The sequence below is a fragment of the Myotis yumanensis genome, unplaced genomic scaffold, assembly GCF_028538775.1.
Source record: "Myotis yumanensis isolate MYYU_CA2020_CCGP unplaced genomic scaffold, mMyoYum1.0.hap1 SCAF_9, whole genome shotgun sequence".
NCBI lineage: Eukaryota > Metazoa > Chordata > Mammalia > Chiroptera > Vespertilionidae > Myotis > Myotis yumanensis.
Window position 1 is genome coordinate 1,272,936 of NW_027223760.1, and position 24,390 is coordinate 1,297,325.

At 45.4% G+C, this 24,390-nt stretch overlaps 1 protein-coding gene across 8 annotated transcripts in view; it reads left to right on the forward strand.

Annotated features, from left to right (window-relative positions):
- The window catches only part of LMBR1 (limb development membrane protein 1), a 129,505-nt gene that overhangs the window by 76,876 nt on the left and 28,239 nt on the right, over positions 1 to 24,390 (forward strand). For 6 of the 8 annotated variants that reach the window (XM_070423574.1, XM_070423575.1, XM_070423582.1 and 3 more), the window contains 6 exons: positions 3,674 to 3,746; positions 15,104 to 15,184; positions 19,128 to 19,204; positions 19,846 to 19,923; positions 23,917 to 23,990; positions 24,224 to 24,314. In XM_070423574.1, coding sequence (XP_070279675.1) covers positions 3,674 to 3,746; positions 15,104 to 15,184; positions 19,128 to 19,204; positions 19,846 to 19,923; positions 23,917 to 23,990; positions 24,224 to 24,314 — 474 coding nt within the window. The remainder of the gene's footprint in view (positions 1 to 3,673; positions 3,747 to 15,103; positions 15,185 to 19,127; positions 19,205 to 19,845; positions 19,924 to 23,916; positions 23,991 to 24,223; positions 24,315 to 24,390) is intronic. The other 2 variants (XM_070423576.1, XM_070423577.1) reach the window with 2 other exon arrangements.

Consider the following 24,390-nt stretch of genomic DNA (forward strand, 5'->3'; position numbering starts at 1 on the left):
TTGACCAGGAATCGAACCCGAGACCCTTTGATGCACAGGCCATGCTCTAACCACTGGGCACGCTAGCCAGGGCTTGGGCTTTTTTTTTTTTTAAATGTTTTTTATATTTCTTTATTGATTTCAGAGAGGAAGGGAGAAGGAGAGAGAGATGGAAACATTAATGATGATAGCGAACCATTGATCAGCTGCCTCCTGCACGCCCCCTACTGGGGATCGAGCTTGCAACCCAGGCATGTGCCCTTGGCCGGAATTGAACCTGGGACCCTTCAGTCCGCAGGCTGACGCTCTATCCACTGAGCCAAGTCGGCTAGGGCTTGGGCTTTTTTAATAAATGTCAATCTCTTCCTATCTTCTTTAAACTAAAATTGGACTTCTTACTTGCTTCCTAAATGTGCACACAGCAGTTACCATGTACACCAAGCATGTCAAACTCAAAGGCTAACACGGGCCAAATAAACAAGGTTTAAGTTTATGTGGGCCACAAAAAAACAAAAGCTTCAATTTTCATAGAAACGTAGGTTTATTTCGATAGAGACATGAGTAATCGTTAACATAAAATAATAGAACATTTTAATGAAAATATTTTTTCTTCAACATTAACTTACCAGACACTGAATAACTGCACAAATTAATAAGCGTAACACAAATAAACCTATTTTTCTTGTTCTCTGAAAGCGAAATATTTCCTGTTGCGCACACCAAACAAGTCAGTCCAAGACTAATGACGTGGCCATAGCCTGCTAAAGTATTCGCTGCTGGTATTATTGGAGAGAAATGGTGCACCTGCGCTTAAGGTGCGTAAGGGAAATGAATGCAACATGATTATAGTAATTAGTCATTAGTGAACGTTGTAGTTCATTATTAATAATTATGTATAACATATTATAAAAATTAAGTTACAAAATTTTTATTAAAACGTTTCTTATATACCTTTATATTGAATGGGCCACAAAAATATTCGTTGTGGGCTGCGAGTTTGACATGCTTGATGTACACACAGTCCACCCAAGAACCACCGCCCTTGGAGACAGATGCGGTGGCCCCGCGTGTATTCACTTTCTTCCTTTCTCTGGTTTGTTTACGCATCTTGGCCTCTTTCTCCACTAGCACCTCCTGCCCTAAATTTTGGCAGAGGTGTGACGTCCTGAGTGTGGTCTTGGGCTGCGTTCTGCTCTCGGAGTGGCCACTTCTCCCTCTGTGTCTGACCCTGGTGAGGAAAGGCAGTGAGAACAAGCTCACGCACAGAACCAACACCTTCTTCATAGCCCCTCCCACGCTTATTTTCCCCAGATTTGTCTATTATTAAGAGGATCCTGAAAACACTCATTATCTTTGCTGTGTCCTTGCACATGTAATTCACTCCCTCCCCTCCGGTGGCAGACGCGCAGGCTCGGGGGTGGCTTCTCATTGGCTGGCTGAGTCATCTTCAGCTCTGGGAGTGGGATGCTTGCTCCAGGTCACAGGCCTGAGGGGACAGCAGGGCTGGGTCAGAGCCTGGCTCCGGGCGCCGCTGTCCGCAGAGCTCCAGCATCCTCACCCGCTGCCGCGAGCACGGGGTACCTGCTCCCACTGTGGGCACGGTGTCACCTCTGGCTGGGTGCCTCACCTCCTTTTGGTGCATTCAGCCACCAGGGAAGGCACTGCCACCACCAACAGCACTGGCCAAGACCTTTCTCCTCAGCGGAGGTTGGGGATCTTTCTTTCCCTGTCCTTCTGTAACTGTATTTTCACTGCAGTTGAGCTTATCACATCTTTCCGGGGTGCTGGAACACATGCCACGGGAGGTCCAGGCCTGTGTCTGACCTGAGTGGTTAAGGCGCAGGCTCCAAAGGCAGATGATTCTTCTTCGCCAAACCCTTGTCCTTGGTGATTCCAAGACGGGGTGGTGGCAGTATGTTTTTAGGGTATTGTAGACTCAAGGGCACAGTGCATGCAAACTCTTTCCTCAAATACAGGGGTGGGCAGAAGTGGGCCTGCAGCTGTGCGCGTGGAGAAAGGCAGGCACGCTCTGATGCTCGCAGGAGCTTTAGCAACTGTCACCCCACTTCTGCTCCCCCCCACCCCCCGCCCCAGGTGCTCCCGCCGTCATTCCCACCAGCAGACCTGTGGGGTCAGTCATTATCTGACCGTTGCCAGTGTGAGAATGTCCTTTGTGCGTGTCAGACCTTAGGAAAGTATCAACTGTCACCTGTGGTCCAGACAGGAGGCCCCAGGTGGGAAGGTCAGTCCCTGCGCTCCACACACTCGGAGCCCGCTGGGTCCCTCAGCCGCCTGGTCCCCCAGCCCCACCTCCTTTGGGGCTTTTAGGGGAGCCCTCCTTTCCCAACTGGGAGGGACCCGAGTATTGTCCTCAGAGAGCCCTGTCTTCCCGTCCCGCCTGGTCCAGGATGCCCCTCTTCTGTAGCTATTGGTACTCATTGCTATGCATGCTTCTTTTGTTAGTAGTTCCGGCCAGAGGGGAGAGGCTGTCAGTACTGGTTCAGATCCTGGGAACTGTTGGGTTGCCGTCAGTCTGATGTGAATTCTGCAGACTTGGCACCTGGCGGCCTCCATCCTGTTCTGTCCCTGCTCCTCACAGTCACTGCGTAGCTGGGAGAGTGGCCGGGAGTTAATCACACAGAACATGGTGCCGCTCTGGCGTCCTCCAGGTCCCCCGAGCACAGCCCTGTTAGCACAGCTGTGACGGGACGTTCAGGGGGATCGTTTTGGAGACAGTGAGGATCACACCCACATGACTGGCTATTGACCGTGGTTTTGTTGTTCCTTATTTGTGTTGGATGGCGTGACAGTGAGGGTGTGTTCGTCAGCCTAGTTTCTCCAGGCTCCGGTCGAAAGGGTGGTCTCAGCAAGCGTTGCCTGGTTGTGGGTCAGTTTATGGATTTCTGGTTCTGAACATGATGTGAGAAGTAGAGATGAGGAGCCAGTGTTGGGTGGGTGGCCTGCCTTCAGCTCTACACACTGGCCGGCACGGGGAGCCCACTGCAGGGAGCCTGCGACGTTTAGAGCCTGCACTTTGTCTGCCAGTGAGAACTGCAGAGTGGTTTCATCCTTTAAACTTAAAAAATACCCAATTAAATATATGTAGATTTTGTGATTATCAGCTTTTGATGTATGTAGTTATACACTGAAATATTTTTACTTAATTTGTAAATCAAGTAGTTTGAGCATTTTTATTTTAGACTAGAGGCCCAGAGCATGGAATTCGTGCATGGTGGGGAGGGGGTCCCTCAGCCCAGCCTGCACCCTCTTCAATCCGGGACCCTTCGGGGCATGTCCGACTGCTGGTTTAGTCCCGATCCCACAATCTGGACATCCCTCTCACAATCCGGGACCGCTGGCTCCTAACCGCTCACCTGTCTGCCTACCTGATTACCCCTAACCCCTCTGCCTGCCAGCCTGATCGCCCCTAACCTCTCTCCCCTGCCAGCCTGATTGCCTCTAACTGCTCTCCCCTGCCGGCCTGATCGCCCCTAACTGCTCTGCCTCAGCCCCCGCCACTGTAGCTTTGTCTGGAAGACATCCGGTCTATCCAGTCTAATTAGCATATTGCCCTTTTGTTAGTATAGATTCCTAGTCATTGAATGGTAATCTGAATCCCAGGCCCAACAGCCGCTATTCTCATCAACGTGGTTTTGTGACATTGCCCCATTCAACAGCCTGGTCTTCCCTTTAGATTCTGGAGGACCTGGACGAGCAGATGTACATTGTTGCCCTCGAGGAGGAGGCGCTGCAGAGACGGCTCGCTGGTACGTACGCAGTGCACTAAGACGGGGAACCTGGCATGTAGCTCAGAGAAGACAGGGTCTGGTGCAGCGTCTCAGGCCTCTGCTGTGCACGTGGCAGGACTCAGAGTGAAAGGGCCTTTGGGAGGAAGGGCTGCGAGACTGGCGGCTTTTGGTCACATTCCCATGATTCCCCGGCTGATCCCCTAAAATTGAGCCGGGCTGGTTCAGTTCCAAGACCCTGGCCACCACACTGTACCCACTTCCCTGTCCTTGTGTGGCAGCACCGCGACCCTGGCTGCTGAGGTGGCAAAGCTTCATGTTGTTCGGTGAGTCACACCGCGTCTCATTCCCTCCTGCGGACTCGGGGGTAGACGCATGTGTCCCTGTGGCACTGAGGCTGTGACCACCTCTGGGTGGCACCTGGGACTCTGCTGGCATGTGGGAAGGTGTTCATCGTCAGCTGATGACTAAGTGAGCACAGCACAAATTTTAAAGTTTAATTTCTAATTACTGGTTATTTTTGGCTTTAAATGAAGAACCAACAAAGAAAAGAGTAATGATATGATGAAAAATGACAGTTTGTTTAAGTTTTATTTTTATTTTACTTGGGTGATTTTCACCCTACACACTTTTACAAAGTAATTTTTAATGTTGAAAATCTGCCACCAAGTTCAGGTTATGGATAGCTAACTGTATTTCAGAATCCTAATTCAAGGGTAGGTATAAAGTGAAAGGTTACTTTAAGTATAAAATATTGAGAAATAGGAAGACATATATCTACTTTCTTTAGTTACAAATAATGAATTTAAATCTTCAACCCAAGAGTGTTCATAACATTTAGAGTGTGTTCTTAGAGGAAAGAATTTTAGGTTGTATCTATTCTGGAGAATTCTTGACAGTAATATTTGTGCATTTTGATACCAGTAACTTTTAGAGTGGAAATACATGTATCTTTTATCCTTCTAACTTTATTAAAGTTACTTTAAGATTTAAACCTATTTAATTCAAGAATTGTAACTTCAGTCAGTGCTGTTGACTTTATAACATATTAAAGTGGCAAATATAATGATAAATTTGTCTTATTTAGAGAATCATGTGGGTGTGTAATAAACACGCCAGAATTGTAGGAACCAGCGGTCGCCAACCTTTCGGACCTCACAGACCACAGTGGTCCCCGGACCACCGGTTGGCAACCGCTGGTAGGAACCATGTCGAGCAGACGCCCCAGTATGGGACTGTTTGCACCGAGCCACGCGCTATTTCAACCTCCAGGCCAGGGGCTGCGACCCAGGAAGGTAAAATGTAGTGCTCCATGAATTAAAGAATTTGAGTCAAATCTAATCCAAACCAAATCAAACCAAAACCATAGCCTTTACTCACTTTGCCCTTCACAGCAGGAAAAAGATGCTGCAGAATCCTTCTAGATGCTTTGGCTGCTCCAATCCAAAGGGGTTCACTACACCCAGAGACACTGAAAGGGAAATGTCTGCCAGAGGCTGATGTGTTACAAGAGGCAGCTAAGCCAGAATGGCAGACCCCCAACCAGCACAGAAATGTCCGCGGCAGCGGGGACAGTGATGGGAGCACCAATGCTGGGTAGAATCTACCTGCCTCCGGGAGATGGGGGCCAGCACTGAGATCTGTGTCTGCCCTCGGGGAGATGGGGGGAGATGGGGGCCAGTGCTGAGATCTGTGTCTGCCCTCGGGGAGATGGGGGGAGATGGGGAGAGATGGGGGAGATGGGGAGAGATGGGGGGAAATGGGGGCCAGTGCTGAGATCTGTGTCTGCCCTCGGGGAGATGGGGGAGATGGGGGGACATGAGGGGTCATGGGGGGACATGGGGGACGGCGCTGAGATCTGTGTTGGAATCTACCCTGACCGCTCTGCTGGCGGGTGGGTCACAGTCTCCCCGCCAGACTCCACCTGCTGGTGAGCCAGTGGCTGTAGTTTGGCTGTTTGCCGCTGGTGGACTGTTTCAGGTGGAAACAGGCTTGGAGCAGAAATAGCTCCGGGACAGAATGGACATTTGGACTAATTAAATGACGGACTGTGAGCTTCAGTGTGTCTATCAGTGTTGTGCAGAGGGAAAAAACAAGAGGCAACGGAACAGCATTTTATGATTTGCTGTTTTAAAGAAAATGGAGATCCTAGAGGTTAGTAATAGAAATCATCCCCATGGGTTTATTACTCTAGTATTATGTGAAAGGTATTGTGTTGTAAGTTATATTTTAAATCATTTTTTAAAATTGAAGTTTTAACTTTTTTATTCTGGGCTACTAAAAAGAGTTGCAGTATGATCAAAGTAAAAAACACTTAAAACAATAATACAGATGACACGGTGGCGAACTCAGAATGCATGGCGGTGTTCTGCTGATGGCACACAAGCATGCGACACACATCCCATGAGACTCAGACATCCGTGTGGTTTGCTCTGAGCCCCGCTTCCCGGGACCTGGAAAAGCCCGAGCCTCTGCCGGAAGCACGACCCTCAGGAGCAGCTCTGCCCGCTTCTGGGAGGCCCTCGGCTGCTTTGGGGGTAATGACGTCACTAGAGCTGAATTTTCGCACTGGCTTTTCCAGGCAGCCTGGTTCTGAAGGCTGCCGGCCTGACTTCACGTTCCCGTCTGACACATGAGGGCCAGAGGCTGTGTCGTTGGTGACAGTGTCGCCGCTTCCTAAAGGCTGTGAGGAAGATGAGCTGCCTGCGTGCCACGGTCAGTCAGCATCCTCCCCTTCCGTCGGCTGCGCGCCTTCTTCCAAGCAGCACTTTTGGGCAGGCGAGTTCCAGCTGCGTCTCAAGGGACTAGCTGCCTGAAGAGAGAGGAAAAGGGCGAGAATCTTCGAGACTATCCGGGACTGAGACACTGGGAAAAGGCATCCTGGGGAGCGGGGAGGAAGCCCAGCTCTGCTGGTTCAGACAGCCCTCCGGGGCCCCTCCTCATAGAGACCGTCTCCAGAGCCTCCGCGATCCTGGCAGGGCTCCCTCCCCTTTGCCCAGCACCCGGTCTCCCAGCCGGTCAGCCTCCAGCTCCCCTCCCCTCGGACCCTCCTGCATCAGTCAGTCTGGGCGTCGCGTGCTCTCAGCCCTACAGTGCTCCTGCTTCAGTCGGTGACAAGCCCACCCACCCTCTCCTGCATCCCCTGCAGCTGCCCTCACTGTCCCCTCCCGCAGGCATCCAATGGTTGCCTCCCTGCTGCCCCACCGGCCCTGTCTGTGCCCCTTGAGCTTTTGGACTTGAGTCCCTGTTGTGAAGCCGATGCTGCCGCCACCCCCTCCTTCCCCCTCATGTCCTGGTCCTCCCACTCTGTCCTCAGCACTTTCCACCAACTGACTTCCTGTCTGTCTTCCTTTTCCGTTGTGTCTCTGCAGTGGAGCAGGGACACCACAGGCAGGGGTTTCTGTTGGTCCCTTCCGTGCCCCTGGCCCTGGGACATTGCCAGATGGAGTGGTGTGGTGAAGGGTGGCACTTCCCCGGGAGGTGAGGAAGATGCAGGGTGTGCTGGGGGCATGAAGGCAGAGTCCCAGGGACAGAGCCCAGGACCCACAGCAGGGCCCCTGAGGACAGGCCGGGCCCAGGGGTGTTCCCTAGGAAGCAGAAGTAAGGGGACATTTCCCGGTTGGTCACGTGCAATATGAGCAGTGAAGATGCCTTCTCCAGACCCTGCCGAGGAGCCCCATCGGTAGTTGTGGTGGGAAGCCCTGTGTACCTCCTGCCCAGGGCCACGCACATCCTCAGCACACGCACAGTGGGAGTGAGGCAGAAGCATTAATGGAAATAGCGAGCCTTTGTGTGCGTAGCCGATGGGTGTGCAGGTAACTTAGAAGCACCGTAATGGGCAGGGATTGTTTTTGTTAAGTTCAAAACCTTCACGGTTCTTTTAATGTAATTTATTTACATTTAATGTAATTTATTTAAAAATGTTGTAGGCTTTGAACTTAATGATTCAGTGCAGTTTTGTTAGGTACTATTTTTACCTTCATGATAAAAACTTTAGTGTATCACTTCTGGTAGCAATTACTTTCCTGCTTGATTCTAACCTTTTTCAAAGCCTGGTCCTCCAAAGCTTCATTACTCCTTATTCTCAGAGGCATTTTCCCTGAGTGTCAGGTTGTAATGCCTTTGTATCTGAAGAATAAAGACTTTCAGAAATAACACATGGCCCTTCCGTGGCACGGGTGGCCGGTAGCATTGTGTCCTCAGTCCTGGAGTCCTGGAGCTGAGTGAGTTGCCTGGCGCTTTTAGGCGATGCCCAGGTTTAGGGAGGCGTTTGTGCTGCTCTAGAGTAATGGGTCCTGTCAGAGCACCTCCCAGCTTCCTGGGCAGACAACTGGCTGACCGGTCATTACTTGCCTGACATCTTCTCCTAACACCCTTAGCAGTGTAAGGAAGCTGAGGTCAGATTTCATCTTATGTCCTCCACCTCACTTTCATCTCGACGCTACGGTTCTTCTACGCCAGCAGTGGGTATTTTAAGAATCCTGTGTACTGTGGGGTCTATCACGGAGTGACAATAACTCAGATTTGCCGCCTCTGGGCCCTGGTGGTTTGGGCGTGGACACAGACAGCAGGCATTGCTGTGGGGAACGGCCCTTCTTTGGTAAGACTGTGATAGAGGAAAATGTTTAGTAATATCCTGACGTCCTGAGTGCACAGAAACGAATATCAATCCTACTGGTAAAACTAGTTAAATGGCTTCTTTCTAGTAAGATATCAACGTTTGGGTTTAAGGGTCTGAAACAGGAATTACTTGTTACAGTTCATTCAGTTTTTAGGGTCATATAATCACTTTCTAGACAATAAAATGTGGCCCAAACAGATTGTTTGTTACCAGTGAGAAGATGTGGCTGAAGAGATGTCAGCTAACGGGGAATACTTTGGAGTAACCAGCTATAGAATATATTTGAGTCAGGTGTCATGTAGTCTCTGAAACTCAGAGAGCGATCGCTCTATGTAATTGGTCCAAATTTGTTAGCAGAAGGTGCATTTCATACACAGGAGCCCCATCAGTAGTTGTGGTGGGAAGCCCTGTGTACCTCCTGCCCAGGGCCACGCACATACTAAACATGTTCAGCCGCAGCCTGCTTGGATAACAGTATTCTCGATAGTAACATGTATAAATAAATAAGAAGTTTGAAAAATAATCCAGGATAAGGTCTATCAGTAACTTATCTAAAGTAGAAAAAAGCCAAACTGCTACTTTAATTGTACATTTGTTTCAAATTTTCTATCTTGCATGTCATCATTGAAAGTATATTTACATTTTCAAAATTGTGCTGGATGTTGAAAGTTTTATGTTCCTTACTTAGTCATATATTTGTGGCTATGTCAGAAGTAAATAGAAACTCTTATTGTAACAAATATTAGCATTCTCATGGAGTAGAACTAGGGCTTCTGAGTGTGTGGTTGTCTGTCTCTGAATAGTAACAGTGTCTGTCTGTCCTGTGGAGGTGCTGTGGAGAGCTGAGGGTCCCGGCTTCAGCTTTCACAAGCTCTGGGGTCTCCTCCTCGCTGGGCTCTGCGGGGCAGCACCTGGCGCTCGCTGGCGCTGGCGGAGGGGATGGAGCCTGTTCACTCTGAGTTATCCGGAGCCTTGGGATTTAACAACAGAATTGTTTGCCTAAATGATTTGAAGTAATTAGAAGTACTTGAGTGACTCCACATTCTTGGTTTTAGAGACCACCTTGGTCAGTTTAAAGTACAAAGTATAATCAACACTGTAAAGAGATATTACTTAGATTTTCTAATCAACTTTTTTTGGTTATATGCTAAATTAAAAAGTTAACTATGAAAATAATCAGTTTATTCTGGAGGTACCTACTTCCAAATATGCGACTAAGTTTAGGGTGCTGCTCGGCTTAGGGCTACCTGCCTATTGTTTCATGGTTTTGGACTGTTTACATACCAGGCTGGAGACTTACATTTGTTTTAAGAAATGCAACATTGTATGTTTTAAATTAAATTGTTAGTGTCTGCTCTTGAACACATGAATGTCAGTCAGGGCTGTCTTGTGTATTAAGAAAACGTATAAGGTCAGATTAGTTATTGAAGAAATGCTGGGCTTTGGGAAACTCTGTTATCTTGGAAGTAAAATATGAAAATATTTTCAATAGCACACTAGTTTTTCAGCTGGGAAAAGTTGCCTTCAGCTATTAGTTTTCCTGCATCCAAAGAGACGGGTGGGGCAGGATCAAAAATACTTATTTGATCAAAGTTATTGGCTCTGAAGTCATTCTTACCAACGTGAGGAAGATGAAAGGCATTGTTTTTACTGCACGCTAGTAACAGCGTAATTTTGTACTAATTGGTGTTGAACTGCCAATCACCTGGGGGAATGCAAATAGATACTCTTACAGGTTCCTTTGAGGTAGGGGAGTCTTGTGTCGAGGCTGGAAGGAAAACAGAATAATACCGTTAAATTGACCTTAAATGAGCTGCCTTGTGGTTGTCTTGGAGAATCCCTTTTTATTTTTCCTGACTAGCCCGAACAGGCTTTGTCTACCAGTTTGACTTATGGACTAGACAGTGCTGACGGTGAACGTTCAGAAGCGTTTTGAAATAAAGTGGTGATGATATAATTCTGCAGATATCGTGGTGATTTCGTTGGTGCAACTTACGTGTGTGGGACATTCCAGGGTTTGTTTGCAGTTGTCATGGTTCCTCCCAGCAGCCATCATGTCCTCTGGTCACTTACAGTGGAGCATTCTGCCCAGACAAAAGGTGGCTGTTCTCACGGGGATGGCGATGTGTACAGTAAAGGGCGGGGGTGGCTTTGAAATCTGTTATTTCAGACGAAGCTAGTCATTTCATGAAAGCACCATTTTTCTGAGGACGATTAGAATGTCTTCTTGATCTTTGTGTGCAAATCAGTATTTATTAACTGCCTACTGTGTACCTCGTATGTGTTACCCTAAAAAACTACAGTATTTCAGAATACCACTTTCATTATTTTACTTGGAAAAATAGCACACTGGTTGGTCTAGGTATTTGTATTGAGGTTTGTAGACACCATGCCCGCCAAATAGTGTCTCGCTTCTTAAGTGGCAGCAGCAGCCCAGTCTGTTCTGACAGCTGCCTCCTTTCAGAATTCGCGATGCTCGTCGGATGATTTTTGTAGTCCTGGGCTGGTTTCTGGAATAGCACTTCTGTACAGGTAGAGGGAATGGGATGTATTTGGAATTGTATTGGTAATTAATCACATATAGAAGTTAAATGAGCATCACCCTATAAAAAGTAAAATGTACTTATCTCTAAGACTATTCAAAGATACTTGAAAATGGTACACTGCTCTGCCCCCTTCCTGTAGATCTCTTGTTAAATGGAAATATCCATTAACTTCGTAACTTAATTCCTTCCCTTTTTGCTTTGGCTACCAGAAACTCTGAATTTCGTAGTTAAAATTGAGTAGTTTTGGGACATAGTACTTGAATATCTCTGTACTCTCTTCATCCCCATTCTCTTATAATTGTATACTGAGAGTAAAATGATTAAACTCATGAGTTCTGGGGACACTGTGTATCATCCAGGGCATTGGAGGCCTCAGTGCCCCGAGCGAGAGGGTGTTGGGTCCGTCTCCAGTGAGGGATGGAGGGACAGTTCTTATCTCCTAGGAACCGAGGCAGGACTGAGGGCTCAGGAAAGAGGCCCCCGAGTCTCCTAGTGCACGCCCACCCCATGCCTGTGTGGGGGGCAGGGGAGAAAGGAGTGCTGCTTGCACCCCCAGAGACCCCATAGCACTCTAGGCTCCTTCCTCCTGAGTCCTGCTTCTGTCTGTCCATCCCGTCCCCAAGGACAGACATTGTGGGGCCTCCCGGCGGTTTCCTCGAGGCCTGTCTGACCTGATGAGGTGTGCAGGGTACAGGCAGCGGGAAAGACAAACGACCTCTCCCCAGGCTGGTCTGTCTCCATGGGCCCCTTTTCTGTCCTAAGCAGTCAGTCCATTGCAGTGGCTTATGACAGTGAATGCTAACGGATAGAAGCTCACCCTCGAAGTATGTATCTTTACTCTCTCTCTTTCCTTCTCATTTCTTATATGTAAGTAAGGCAGGTAAAAGCAAGAAGAAAGGGGAACTTAAAGTCCACAAAACAATTTAAGTTGGAAAGCATTAAATCAAAGAGGGTCATTATGTGCTAACAAAAGGAGTGATGCATAAGGAAGCTGTAACAGTCCTATAGGAACCAAAAACACACATGCAGAAAAACTTAGACAAATACAAACACATAATAAAAATCCAAAACCGGGAGGGAGCCTCTCCCAAGGACAGCTGTCGTAGGGACTTCAGTTGTTCTGTGCCAGAGTTCAGCAGATACGAGAGAAAGAATATGGAGCTAGATAGACCTTCAGAGAAACCAGCAGGAAACACGACCAGGGAGAGCCCAGGTGTTGGATAAACACGAAAAGGTGACTGACCACCTTTAGGGAAATGCAAGTTAAAGTAACCATAAGGAAGCGTGGTGACAAATCAGATGGGCAAAACTTCAAGAGTTATAACATCCAGGCCAGGGAAGAGTATAGAAAATAGGTACTTTCCAAAGCTCTTGGTAGAAATGTAAATTATTGTGACAATATAGGCTATTACAATAAACTAGAGGCCCGGTACAACACGAAATTCGTGCATGGGTGGGGTCCCTCTGCCTGGCCAGAGGTTGGGGGTTGGGGCCGAGCAGTACTGTCTCACCCAGTCCTGATTGGGGCCGATTGGGGCCGGTGGCTGGGGAGGGACCGTAGAGGGACCACAGGAGGGCTCCAGGCCGTGTCTGGCCCCATCTCGCCCAGTCCCAATCTGCTGGAGCCCAGCAGCAAGCTAACCTACCGGTTGGAGCATCTGCCCCCTGGTGGTCAGTGCACGTCATAGCGACCAGTCGGTGGACCGCTGGGTCGGACACTTAGCATATTAGGCTTTTATATATATAGATTGTAACTCACAGCGCGGAATGCCCAGCATGCACTTTCCCTCCAAGCCCTGGTCTTAAGAGACCTCATGTCCTTCCAAGGCTCTGCTCAGCCTCTTCAGCTGCCACACGAAGTAAGTTGCATCATGTGTGTGGAAACCCTTTGCAGGCTCCATGGGTGTGTCTTTACTTCGCTGCAGTTCCGATTACCCAACATAAGGAGACAACCTCATTACCAGATAACACCATCGTAGTAAGACCCTTGCTCAGCCTACTGCAGCAGTTTTAAATAGGTCATGGGTCACCCTAGATGGTTTGGCTCAGTGGATAGAGCCACGGCCTGCGGACTGAAGGGTCCTGGGTTCGATTCCTATCAAGGGCACATTCCTGGGTTGTGGGCTCAATCCCCAGTAGGGGGCGTGCGGGAGGCAGCAGATCAATTGTCTCTCATCATTGATGTTTCTGTCTCTCCCTCTGCCTTTCTCTCTGAAATCAATAAAAATGTATTAACAAAAATAATAAATAGGCCATGAATCAAACGTTGCTGCTCTCCATCCAGTCCCCTCACCCCTCTTTTGTCTTTGCTGTCCCTCGTGTTCCCCCCCCCCCCCCCCCCCCCCCCCCCCCCCCCCGCCACACACACGTTCTGCTGGGGTCTGTAAAAGGGTCAGGATTTCTGCTTCAACCAAGGGTGACATTTCCACACGGCCCTCCTTCCCCACCCATCTCTGTCCCCAGTCTTGTGGGGTCTCTCCTTCCCTCCCCTCCATCTAACTTGGTGGGCCCTGCTCTGCCCCCTCCTCCTGCAACCTCCTGTCTGCAGCCTCCCCCTTTCTCCTCTGGGGGCAGAGCTCCCCAAAGGCAGTGCGGGGCAGGGCTGTGTGGGGCGGGGCTGTGTGCAGAATTGTGCGGGGCTAGCCCAGGCGGGACCTTGGAGGAGAGCTGGGGTGACGGGTCCCAGGGAGGAGGAGGGAGGGATGTGGAGCCTGTCCTGTGGGAGAGGCACCGGGCTCCTCGGCTACCCCCACCTAGCAGCTTTTTTAGGCTCCTTTGCAGCTGTCACCCTCCCCCCTCACTGCCTCCCACTTCCTTTCAAGTTTTGGACTCGGTTTCTCCGACTCAGCCCCCGCCTCCCTCTCTGCTGAGTCCCCCGGGAGCCCGAGGCTGCCCCTTCGCCTCGGGCAGGTGCACCTGGCCTGTCCCCTCCCCCCCCCCCCCCCCAATGGTGCTACCCACTCTCTTGCAGTAGTTAGTGAAACTTAATAAAAAGAAGCAGCTCTGAAGATTATAAATTGCATACTGAGAATGCCACATGCTGCGAAGTCTCGGATCAGGCCTCTCAGATCATGTGTAGCAGCCTCCGCGCCAACCAGCCCCTCCTGGCTCCTGCCCGCCTCTGCCCAGGGCTCGGGCCAAACCCTGGGAGCTTCCTGACGGCTCTCACCTCACACCTCACTTTCCAATCCAGCCCACCAGCGCCCGCAGCAAGCTAGCCTATTGGTTGGAGCATCTGCCCACTGGTGGTCATTGCGCATCATAGCGACTGGTCGAGGGGTCGAACTCCCAGTGAAACTCTGGTCGAGGGGACAATTTGCATATTAGGCTTTTATTATATAGGATTATAATATTTGGGGGGAAGTAACCTTTAACACGTTAAACGCCCAGTCAGTCACTGGTGACTGACACTATACTTTTTGTCTGGAAGACAAAACAGGCTGGCGCTTAACATGTTAAATATCTCCTATATGTCAGTGCTCACACCCTTTGACTCAGCAGAGTGTGTTTTGGGAATCTGCGCTACAGAAATAACAGACCAGAATGACCCGGGTGTGCCTGTAGATGTGTGTACTGCAGCATTGTTTGTATGCATCCCATCGGAGGAACTTGACTGTTCATAAGTGGAATAATCTTGAATAAAGCTGAAGGATGTCCACACTCTGGAATGTTACGTGTTCAGCTGTTAAGGACTTGTCACTCTCAATGTGGATGCATCATTGACTAGGAAAGCAAGTGGAAAAATAATGTATCTGATTCAACCCATTCTTATAAACCCCATGCAAGATAAATGTGAATGTGTGAATACACACCTGAATATGAAGAAAGGCGTGGACGCATCAGCCACACGGTCAACTGTTATCACTGTAGGAAGGTGGGATGGAGAAGAGATCTTGATTTTCTTTGACTTTATAATAAGCACATGATACTTTTATAATTAATAAAAATTAATAATAGATCCATTAAGAATTTTACCAAAGTAATACATTTTCTAGGAAACATGTAGTGTTTCATCAGTAAGAATTTGGATGTTTTAAGTGGTTAAAAAATGGATGTACTTTTCTGTGAATCACAGCAGCATTTGTTTTCATTCTCTATAATCAGCATTTGCAATGTGTTATTTTTATATTTTAATGGAATGTGAGGGCCACCTGTTCTATACTCCTAGGTGTTCTCTTGTTTTACTTCTAAACTATGTTTGCTTTCCACAGGACTGTCTTCATCAGTGGACTACAATGTAATGGAGCTGGAACAAGAACTTGAAAATGTAAAGATTTTTAAGACAAAATTAGGTACATTTTCCTCCTTGACTTGATTTCTTATTAAAGTCTTCCTGTAGTCTGAAATATTAAAAAACGAATTAAATCTTTAGTTTATGTTAAAGCTTTCAATCTGTCCAAGCCATTTGGGGAGAGGATAAGCATGCATCCACTCACTTTTTGTTTTGTTTTTTCATGTTTACAAAATGAATTTTCAAAACAAACTGATGTTTAAAGGTGTTGTTCTATTGTCTTTTCACTTGCATTATTCCTGACAAGTAATCATCTGTCATCTTTATCTTTTATTGTGTTTTTATCTTCTTTTCAGATCTCCTCTTTATCATTGATTTAGAACAATTTTATTGTGATGTGCCTTTGAGTAATTTTATTTATGTTTCTTATCCTTTGGGTTCATTGATTTTTTTTGACCTAGGAAATTGTAATTGTCATCTCATGTGGAAACTTTTTGCCATTACTTTTCCAAGTATTTTTTTCTTCTTCTATCTGTGCCTCCCTTTCCAAGGACTCCAATTTCATGTACAATAGCTCTTATAAAGTTGCCCCATAACTCAAGGATGTTCCCTTACTTTTCATGTGGTTTGTTTTTCCTCTGTGTGTTTCATTTCAGATAGTTTGTATTGCTATGTCTTCATGTTTACTAATTTTTTTCCTTTGAGTGTTAGTCTGCCTTTAATCCCACCTATTGTATTTATTTCTCAGACACTGCAATTTTTATCTCTTGAAGTTCTGTTTAGGCCTGTTTTATATCTTCCATATGTCTAATTAGCATCTTTAATTTGATACCCACCTTTTTGAAAATATGGAATACAGTTTTAATAACACTTGTAATGTTTTTGTCTGCTAATTCTAACATCTATGTTTATTCTAGAAGAGTTTCAATTGATTGACTTACTGTATTTTTGTGCCTATTTGCATGCATGGCAACTTTGGGTACTAGCTACTGTGCATCTTACATTGTTCAGTGCTAATGTTTTTGTATTCCTGTAAGTGAGGAACTTTGTTTTGGGATGCAGTGAAGTTACTTATAAACAGTTTGATATTATCAGGTCTTGCCTTGAAGACTTGTTAGGCTGGGCCAGAATGACATTTCGTCTAGGGCAGCGGTTCTCAACCTGTGGGTCGCGACCCCTTTGGTGGTCGAACAACCCTTTCACAGGGGTCACCTAAGACCATCCTGCATATCAGATATTTACGTTACGATTCATAACAGCAACATTACAGTTATGAAGTAGCAACGAAAATAATTTTATGGTTGGGGGTCACAACATGAGGAACTGTTTTAAAGGGCCAGAAGGTTGAGAACTACTGGTCTAGGGCTACTAGTAGTAGTTCCCTGCTACTGACGCAAGACCCTTCTAAGCATTCTACCCAGTGTCCCAGTATCTTGAGGGAGCAGCATGGTTCTTGACCCTTTGTGATTGTTGGATGCTGTTCCTTTTACTCATTTTGGGGTGGTGCTTTCATCAGCCGTGGGTGCTTTCTTCACATACCAGAGCTGATCATTACCCTACTCCAGTCCTCGGGGTTTTCTCTGTGCAATAGTCTCCTCTCTGGCACTTGCTCTGCAAAATCCTGCTGACTTGGTCTCTCCAGACCCCATTGTATGTCCTCAACTCAGGGATTGAACTGGGCTCTGCTTGAGTTCCTCCTCCCCGCACCAGGGCCCGCCTGGGAGCTCTCCCTAGACAGTGAGCTGGGGCAGGCACAGGGCTTGAGGGTTTGTTCCCCATCTTTCAGAGGCCATTGCCCTTCAGTGATCAGATGTCCCAGGCTTGAAAACTGTTGTTTCATATACATGTATTTTTTGGTCTTTAAATTGTTTCAGGCTGGACAGTAACTCTGGTCCCCAAGACAGTTGTTACTCTGTCTTCAGAAGGGCAAGTCGAATATTATGTTGTTGAAAATCATATATGCAGTTCAATCATTTTCATTTCATAAACATCATTACATTGCTGCAGGTTACTTTCTTCATCCTGCTGTTGATGGATGTTTGAAATGTTTCCAGTCTTGTGCTAATGTGAATACTATTGGTATAGACATTCTTCTACATATCTCTTGGTACAAGTGAAATTATAGGATCACTGGGTGTTTCTGCACAACCTTTTCAGATAACCCCAAACCTTCGCAGGTAGTTGTGTTACTTTGTATTCCTGTGAGGTACCAGTAAGGCTCCCTGCTGCCCGCCATCCTTGCCTACAATCCACGGTGCTGGACTTCTCCATTGGTTCCAGTTCAGGGCATCTGATTTGGTCTTCAGTTTGCATGACCCTGATTTGTGTTTCCAGTGTTCATTTAGCTTCTGCTTGAAAAACATTTGTAAGTATTTCATTTAGTTCTGGTTTGCTGGCAACAAATTCTCTCAGTTTTTATCTGAAAACATTTTTACTTTGCTTTCTTGTTTGTGGGGCATTTACACAGAATTTGAACTCTTATCGGGTAATTTTCATCATTGTAAAGATGCCATCCAGAGTCGTCTCAGTGCCCTTGGGGAGGGCTGCTAGATTTCCTTTTGTCTTTGTCTTTCTACTGATCTTCCTTCACTTCTTTTCAGCTGTTGTAACTGTCGTCAAAATGATCACACTCTTATCTTTAATTACAATATTTTTCAGTTCTAGAAATTCCATTTGATTATTTTTCTAGATTCAATTTGTGACATTTGCATCTCATCATTTGTCTTAGTGAGCATGTTACTCAGTTACTTTAAGGCCACTTCCTGATGAGCCCACTATCTGGATCAGCTGAAAGTGTTTCTGTTCTTTTTTCCTTTGTTCTGCCTCCTGGTAATATTTGAATAAACGCTAGACACTTTTTATGTGTCACTGTAGAAACATGGTGATAGTCTCTTCTTTTTGAAAGGACTTCCTTTAGCTTCTGGCAGGCAGTTAGAGTAGGGACAGATCCCTTTAATCTGAGATAGTTGGGAGACTGGGTTTTGGCCTTTACTAGGGGGTCTATTTCCAGTTTGGTATTGCTCCTAGAGTATAGCTTCTCCTTGGTCCTGAAAGCCTGGTTGTTTTGTTGTTGACTGTCATGCTGTCTTCTTCATGAACCCTGAACTCTAGTTTTACCTTTCAAGAAACATAAGCCCGATGGAGCTCAGCTTGGCTTCTCTACCCCGAGCTTCACCCTCTGTCCCCCTCCTCAGCGCTGAGCTTTGCAGGGGCAATGGCTGCATCGGGCTCTCCTTCCTCTCTCCTCTTCTCTGTCATCCTAGCCTCTCAAGTGCTGACGGCCTCAGTCGCCCCAAACTTCAATTTTTGTCTCCTTGGCTCTGCTGAGTTTGCTCAAAGCTTTGCTTTAGGAAAGTGGGTTTTCTTTCACCCACTGATTTCTGCTTATTTCTCAGCCTTGTGGGTCCATGCAGTTACATCTGGAAAATGTGGGGGAAGGAGTGTGCCTTCATTTCACAGACACTGGCCCCTCAGTGTTGATTGTCATGGTGATTCTGACACAATAAAGTGAGTTTGATCCACCTTCTCCAGGTGTTTATGGCCTGGGACAGTGTGACATGAGGGAGCCCCTTGCAGCCCAAAGTGGAAGTTTGCTCTCAGCCTCTAGCAATGGGAGTGATATCTTTGGGATGTGAGAGTAGAGGGGATTTTTACTCCTGTTACTTTAGTCATTCAAATCTGTATCAATATGTAAACCCATGTCAAATACAAATATCTCTATATTTTCAGAGTAAGCTATAAATTAACATTTTATTTCATTAGCAATTGAAATGTCTTTAAAGAGCTAAAATTTAAGCATCACAGGACTAAGTTGTTTAATGTAGCAAACTAACTCTAAATCTCTGATTTTTATGGCTTGTGGAGGAAAATGTAAAATAATTTGTTTTTTAAAAATTATATAAAAATAATGTATTCTGGTTATAGTAGTAAGGAATAAAAATGGGAATGTGGAGAGGATTTTGGGCCATTTCTGAAATCTTCTGTTGTGTTGTTTCTCCTACTAGAGAGGCGGAAGAAGGCGTCGGCTTGGGAAAGAAATTTGGTGTATCCTGCGGTCATGGTTCTCCTTCTCATTGAGACGGTAGGAATTGATTTGCCTGGTTGCATAAAGCAAATTATTTGATATTTACTTTACTGTTTGAATATGGGCAATTCCCTCAGCGAAGTGCAGGTAAACTGGTTTTCTATTAGTAAGATTAAAATGCATCCATTCTTCTATGTGCAAAAACTTGATAGAACCAAAATAGAAATGAATAGTAATTTTTAAAAAGTCCTCAAGCTTATCTATTTCTTCGTGAAAGCAGGAAATTCATTCTTTGTTTCATTGAAAATGCAGAGCAGAGGAGGTGCTGGAAACACTGTCAGACTCACGGGAGGCTGTGAGCGGGCGTCAGGGAGCCAGTTCTGATGGATTATAACTATTTGTTACTTGGGGTGGGGGGAGGTTGGATTTCCAGGTGGTGAGATCAGTGAATAAGTGGATCTGTGTTATTAGCATTTGTCACAAGTTTTGAAATTATAATAATTTATAGAATGTTTTAGAATTTATTCTGGGGTTTTGTAGACAGTCTAATGACTTTAGGGTTTTATGTAGAATTTTTGTTTGGACTACTTTTCTCTCCTCTGAAGCATACAGTTGGTTGGCCACTTAGATTTTAATATATATGTATTGGCAAAATGTCTTTGAAATGTAGAACTGACAACTGACTTTTTGTGTCGTAGTCCATCTCGGTCCTCCTGGTGGCTTGTAATATCCTTTGCCTGTTGGTTGATGAAACAGCAATGCCAAAGGGAACGAGGGTAAAGTAGAATGTTTAACATGTCTTTCTTTTGCAAGAGTATCTGCATGTACACCCTGAGTGCTTCAGATAAGCCAGTTAAAGTCACCTTTCAGTATGCGTATACTTTACGTTGTGTGAATTTCTTTATGCAAGGGGCCTTCATAAATAGCATTTATAAACTACTATAGGCCCGATGCACAAAATTATTGCAAGGGGCTCAGCCCTCGCAGCCCTGGCTTTGTCTGGAAGGTCGTCTGGTCTAATTAGCATATTATGCTTTTACTAGAGGCCCAGTGCACAGATTTGTGCACCAGTGGGGTCCCTCGGCTTGGCCTGCAGGGATCAGTCCGAAACCAGCTCTCCGACATCCCCCGAGGGGTCCCGGATTGCGAGAGGGTGGTTCTTGGGTGACACACCCCAGAATCAGGCTCATCACCCGAGAACTGCAGCTGCTAAGTCACGGTAGCTTGGCAGCTCCTGTGTTGAGCGTCTGCCCCCTGGTGGTCAGTGCACGTCATAGCTACCAGTTGGCCAGTCGGACAGTCACTTAGGCTTTTATATATATAGATTATAGATGGTTTTGTTTCTAGTATCTGGATTGGCCGGGCCTTTTATAAAAAATCAGATACACTTCATATCAGAGTTTATCTTTGTTTTACTGAAATTCATTACTTGTGATTTTTTAAAAAAAATGTACACTCTGAAATAGTGACATATGAAGAGTTTATTAAATGGGTTCATTGGGTTTGTGAGAGATGCAACTGTGTGGTTGATGGGAGTCCCACTTCAGGAGAGTCTACACTTTAGGACACTGAGTCAAAATGTTCAGTTACTGGCAAGAGTAAGAGGTATATCTTTTTATGAGTTAACTTAGTTTTCTCTCTTGTTAAAAGATTGATGATTTTATTAAAATCTGTCAATTAGCTGATTTGAATATATTTTCATCAAGAAGGTAGTTACCACTAAATATTCATAGTTGACATAGTTTTTTCTAGATGTCTCTAAACTTTTACATACTTAAAGTAACATTTAAGTTTTGACATTTATTATATTTTTCCAAGTCAGCCACTTTCCCATTCCCCATAGAAATGACTTAAAAACTTTTAGACTTTTGATGCCCTTCTCTCTCTAATACACCTGTTCTCTCATAGAGAAAAGCCATTGTCTATCTTAATTCCTTCTCTTCGGTCTATGATGAAGATACCCTGTTCTTCTCAAAGCTAATTCATTCAGCCCTAGTTCTTGATTTAGATCCCCCCTCACACCATTGTCCCTTGTGCCGTCTGTCCCTGCCACTCTCTCCACAGTGTGAGCTACCAGCAGGCTCCAGGTGCCTCATTCCACTAACAAGCAGCAGCAACAGACAGCCTCCTCTTCTACAGTCCGGTCTTCGTCTTTTGTTTACTCCCAATCCCACTGATAAGAGCAAGAAATCACCTACTGTGTTGACTTCTAGCTACTTTTTAACCCATTCTTATATACTATATACTAAGTAAATCTTACGTCATAGTAGAGAGGGACTTATACCTGGTAGGCTCCTTGCATGATTGTGTAAATAAATCAGATCACCTTAATCCCACCTGTGTAGGCCTCTGAAGACAGGGAATAGTTCCAAAATGTTTTTTATCACAGTTGTTGGGGAGGAAAATTTTTTTCTTCTACCCTTCTAGGTTCATTTGTCCGGTCTAAGAATTAAATTGGCAAAGAGACAGGAAAACAGGAGAAAATAAAATTTAATTACATAAGTACATAAGGAGACCCCATAGAATGAGATCTCAAGAAATGATCAAAGCAGGGAATATGTATACCATTCTTAGACAAAGAAACAATTACTTATGAAGATCGCCCAAAACAGAGAGTTTGTGTTTGGGTTAGGGACTTAATTGAAGAAGTAACAAAGCTTGTTTTTATAGCGACCTCGGCCCTGAACTCCCTCTCTCTGGCACAGGGAGCTTTGTTCCTTGTGTTAGGGGAACAGGAGGCCAGAGTGTGCTTCTTGTACTGGCGGGTTCTCCAGCAACTAATTTGAAATGATCAACATGCTGCCGTGGCCTATTTTGGGGCGGCCTGCCCAAGTCCCATTGCAGTCAGTATGCTTCTTATGCCTAAGTTAGAATGTATAGAGAATATTATTTCTTGTTTTTGTTTTCTTAGTGTGACTATACATTTTATTTTATCCTGGTATTTCTCTTAGATGTAATAGAAGCTGATTGTAAATAAGTCATTCATATTCATATAGTTCCTTTAATTAATAAGCTATGGAAATATTGTTCCTACTTCATTAAGAAATAATTTTTCTCCTGTTTGGTCTCATTGACAAAACTACTTTTCTGTTTGTTTTTTTGAGTCCAGGTACAATGTTTAGGAAAAAATTTATAGCATTACATTTTTTAAAATCTGGGTTTATTAAGTTATATCTTTTAAAACTCCCAAGTTTCCAAGGAAGATTTGGGGAAAGGACATTTCTAAGGGTTAGAAACAGGGTATGCACATTCACCTTCTTTCTGTGCTTAGCTTACTTTTGACATTTTTTAATTGTATAATTTTTATATGTCGCCTCAGGGTTCGGATAATTATATATTTTATCCCTATTGTACTGTTATTGAAAGGTTAGCATGGAAGGTTAGCATGGTGGTCTGTCCGGGAAGGCTAAATAGCCACCTCTGAGGGTGATAAAAGAAAATTGAATTTATTTAAGAAAAGGGCTGCACAGCACTGAGCCAAGGGGACATTGGGGTGATGATGGCAGCTCCAGGAGCTGAGTGTCATCCTTATACATAGTCACTGGCAGGACACTTGTCGTCAGTGGTTTTGGGGGCTGAGTCGGTGGGCTTGGAATGCGGGTGGAATGCATGTGTGTGATCAGGTGCCTTCAGGACAATTTCAATTCCTTGTATGGTCTGACTCCTGGTGTCTAGCATCTTTTTTCTGGTCTTTGTCTCCTGTTGGGGGAAATGGCCATTAAGGATTGTAAGAAACATTCAAACCTCTAAAGAGTTTTTGTGAGTTTATTTGAGCCAAACTGTTGACAATTGCTGGGAAGCAGAATCTCAACATATTTGGATAATGCTCCTGAGAATGGTGGTTTTTCACCTAGTTTTGCAGGTTACCTCAAGGAGGAGATGTAAGTGGGTTACCTGAAATCCACTGGTGATTAGGGAGGTGGGAGAAAGCAAAGCGAGGAAACCTCTGGGATTGGGGAAAAAGTAAAATGGTAGACACTTACCTACCATGATCAGGAAGCTGGTTTTCCCGGGCGAGGCTTATCCATTGCATGCGGATGTGCTGACCCCTGCGATGTCCCAGAACACATAAAGTAAAATGATAGACACATGCTTCTTTTGCATAGGTGGGTACAGGATGGTTAACAGTCAGCAATGAACCTGATAACAATAACAGTGAGGGAATTTTTGGTCTCCATCCTGGTGCATTGGTTGTGCCCTAAGGGGTCCCCAAAAAGGGAAGTTACAAGTTACCCTGACATTCCACAGGTATGATATCATAGATGCAAAAAGACAATAGGCTTGGTAAAGATGAAAGTTGATCCTTGTCAGGGAAGATACTGGCCTAGGACATGACTACCCACTATAAATTTTTTAATTTAAAAAAGTTTTAATTTCAGGCCATCCTTTCTGGTTACTTTAAGTCCCTGAGTTAGCAAGGCCTCCACGCAGGCCTTCCCTGAGTTAGTCAGGTTAGCATGTGGCCCCTTTTCGTCCACACCCTGTAGTCCTAACAGATATTTTTAAAGGATTTCTTCCAAGCATATTGAAGAATTCACAAAATGCTCATATTATTTTGATAAGAAACTTAAATTTGAAATAAATCAGAAATATTTTGAGCCTGTTAAAATTGTTAACATGTGGTTGAGTTAGTTGATGAACTCTGCCTAATGTCAAGTTTTATTAGACCAAGTTCCTAATTTCAGCTGTCCTATATTTGTGAAACAACAATTTTAGGGAAACCAAATATAATAGTGTCATTGAATTCTGAAAAGTGTTTTTCCCCCCAGGGGCCTGGGATAGGAAATGCCTCGCTCTCAGCTTTTGGTTTTGTGGGAGCGGCACTTGAAATCATTTTGATTTTGTATCCTTTCTTTCACTGAAGCTCTGTCTGTTAACAAGTTTTCTGTCCAGTTTTCTGGGACAGTGGTAATTTACTAAGACACTTGCCCCGAGAAAAAACAAGGCATTCTTCCCCAGGCACTCCAAGTGGCTTTTGGTTTTGTTTTGAGTTTCCTTTGGGCCTTCAGACTTGGAGACTACTGAGAACTGAAGGCAGCTCACATTCTTTGGAGGTGTTTTCCTTGATTCTCACAGCTATCTGATGGTGTCCTCTGTCGTCGGTTTCTATAGCCTCCGCTTTTTTGGAGACTTTATTCCCAAAAAGGATGACACGACCATGACAAAGGTAAGGTAAAGTCTCGGGCGACGGTGCCTCCCCTTTGCCTTCCAAGCCAACCCGTGTGCTTTATTTAGTAATCGCC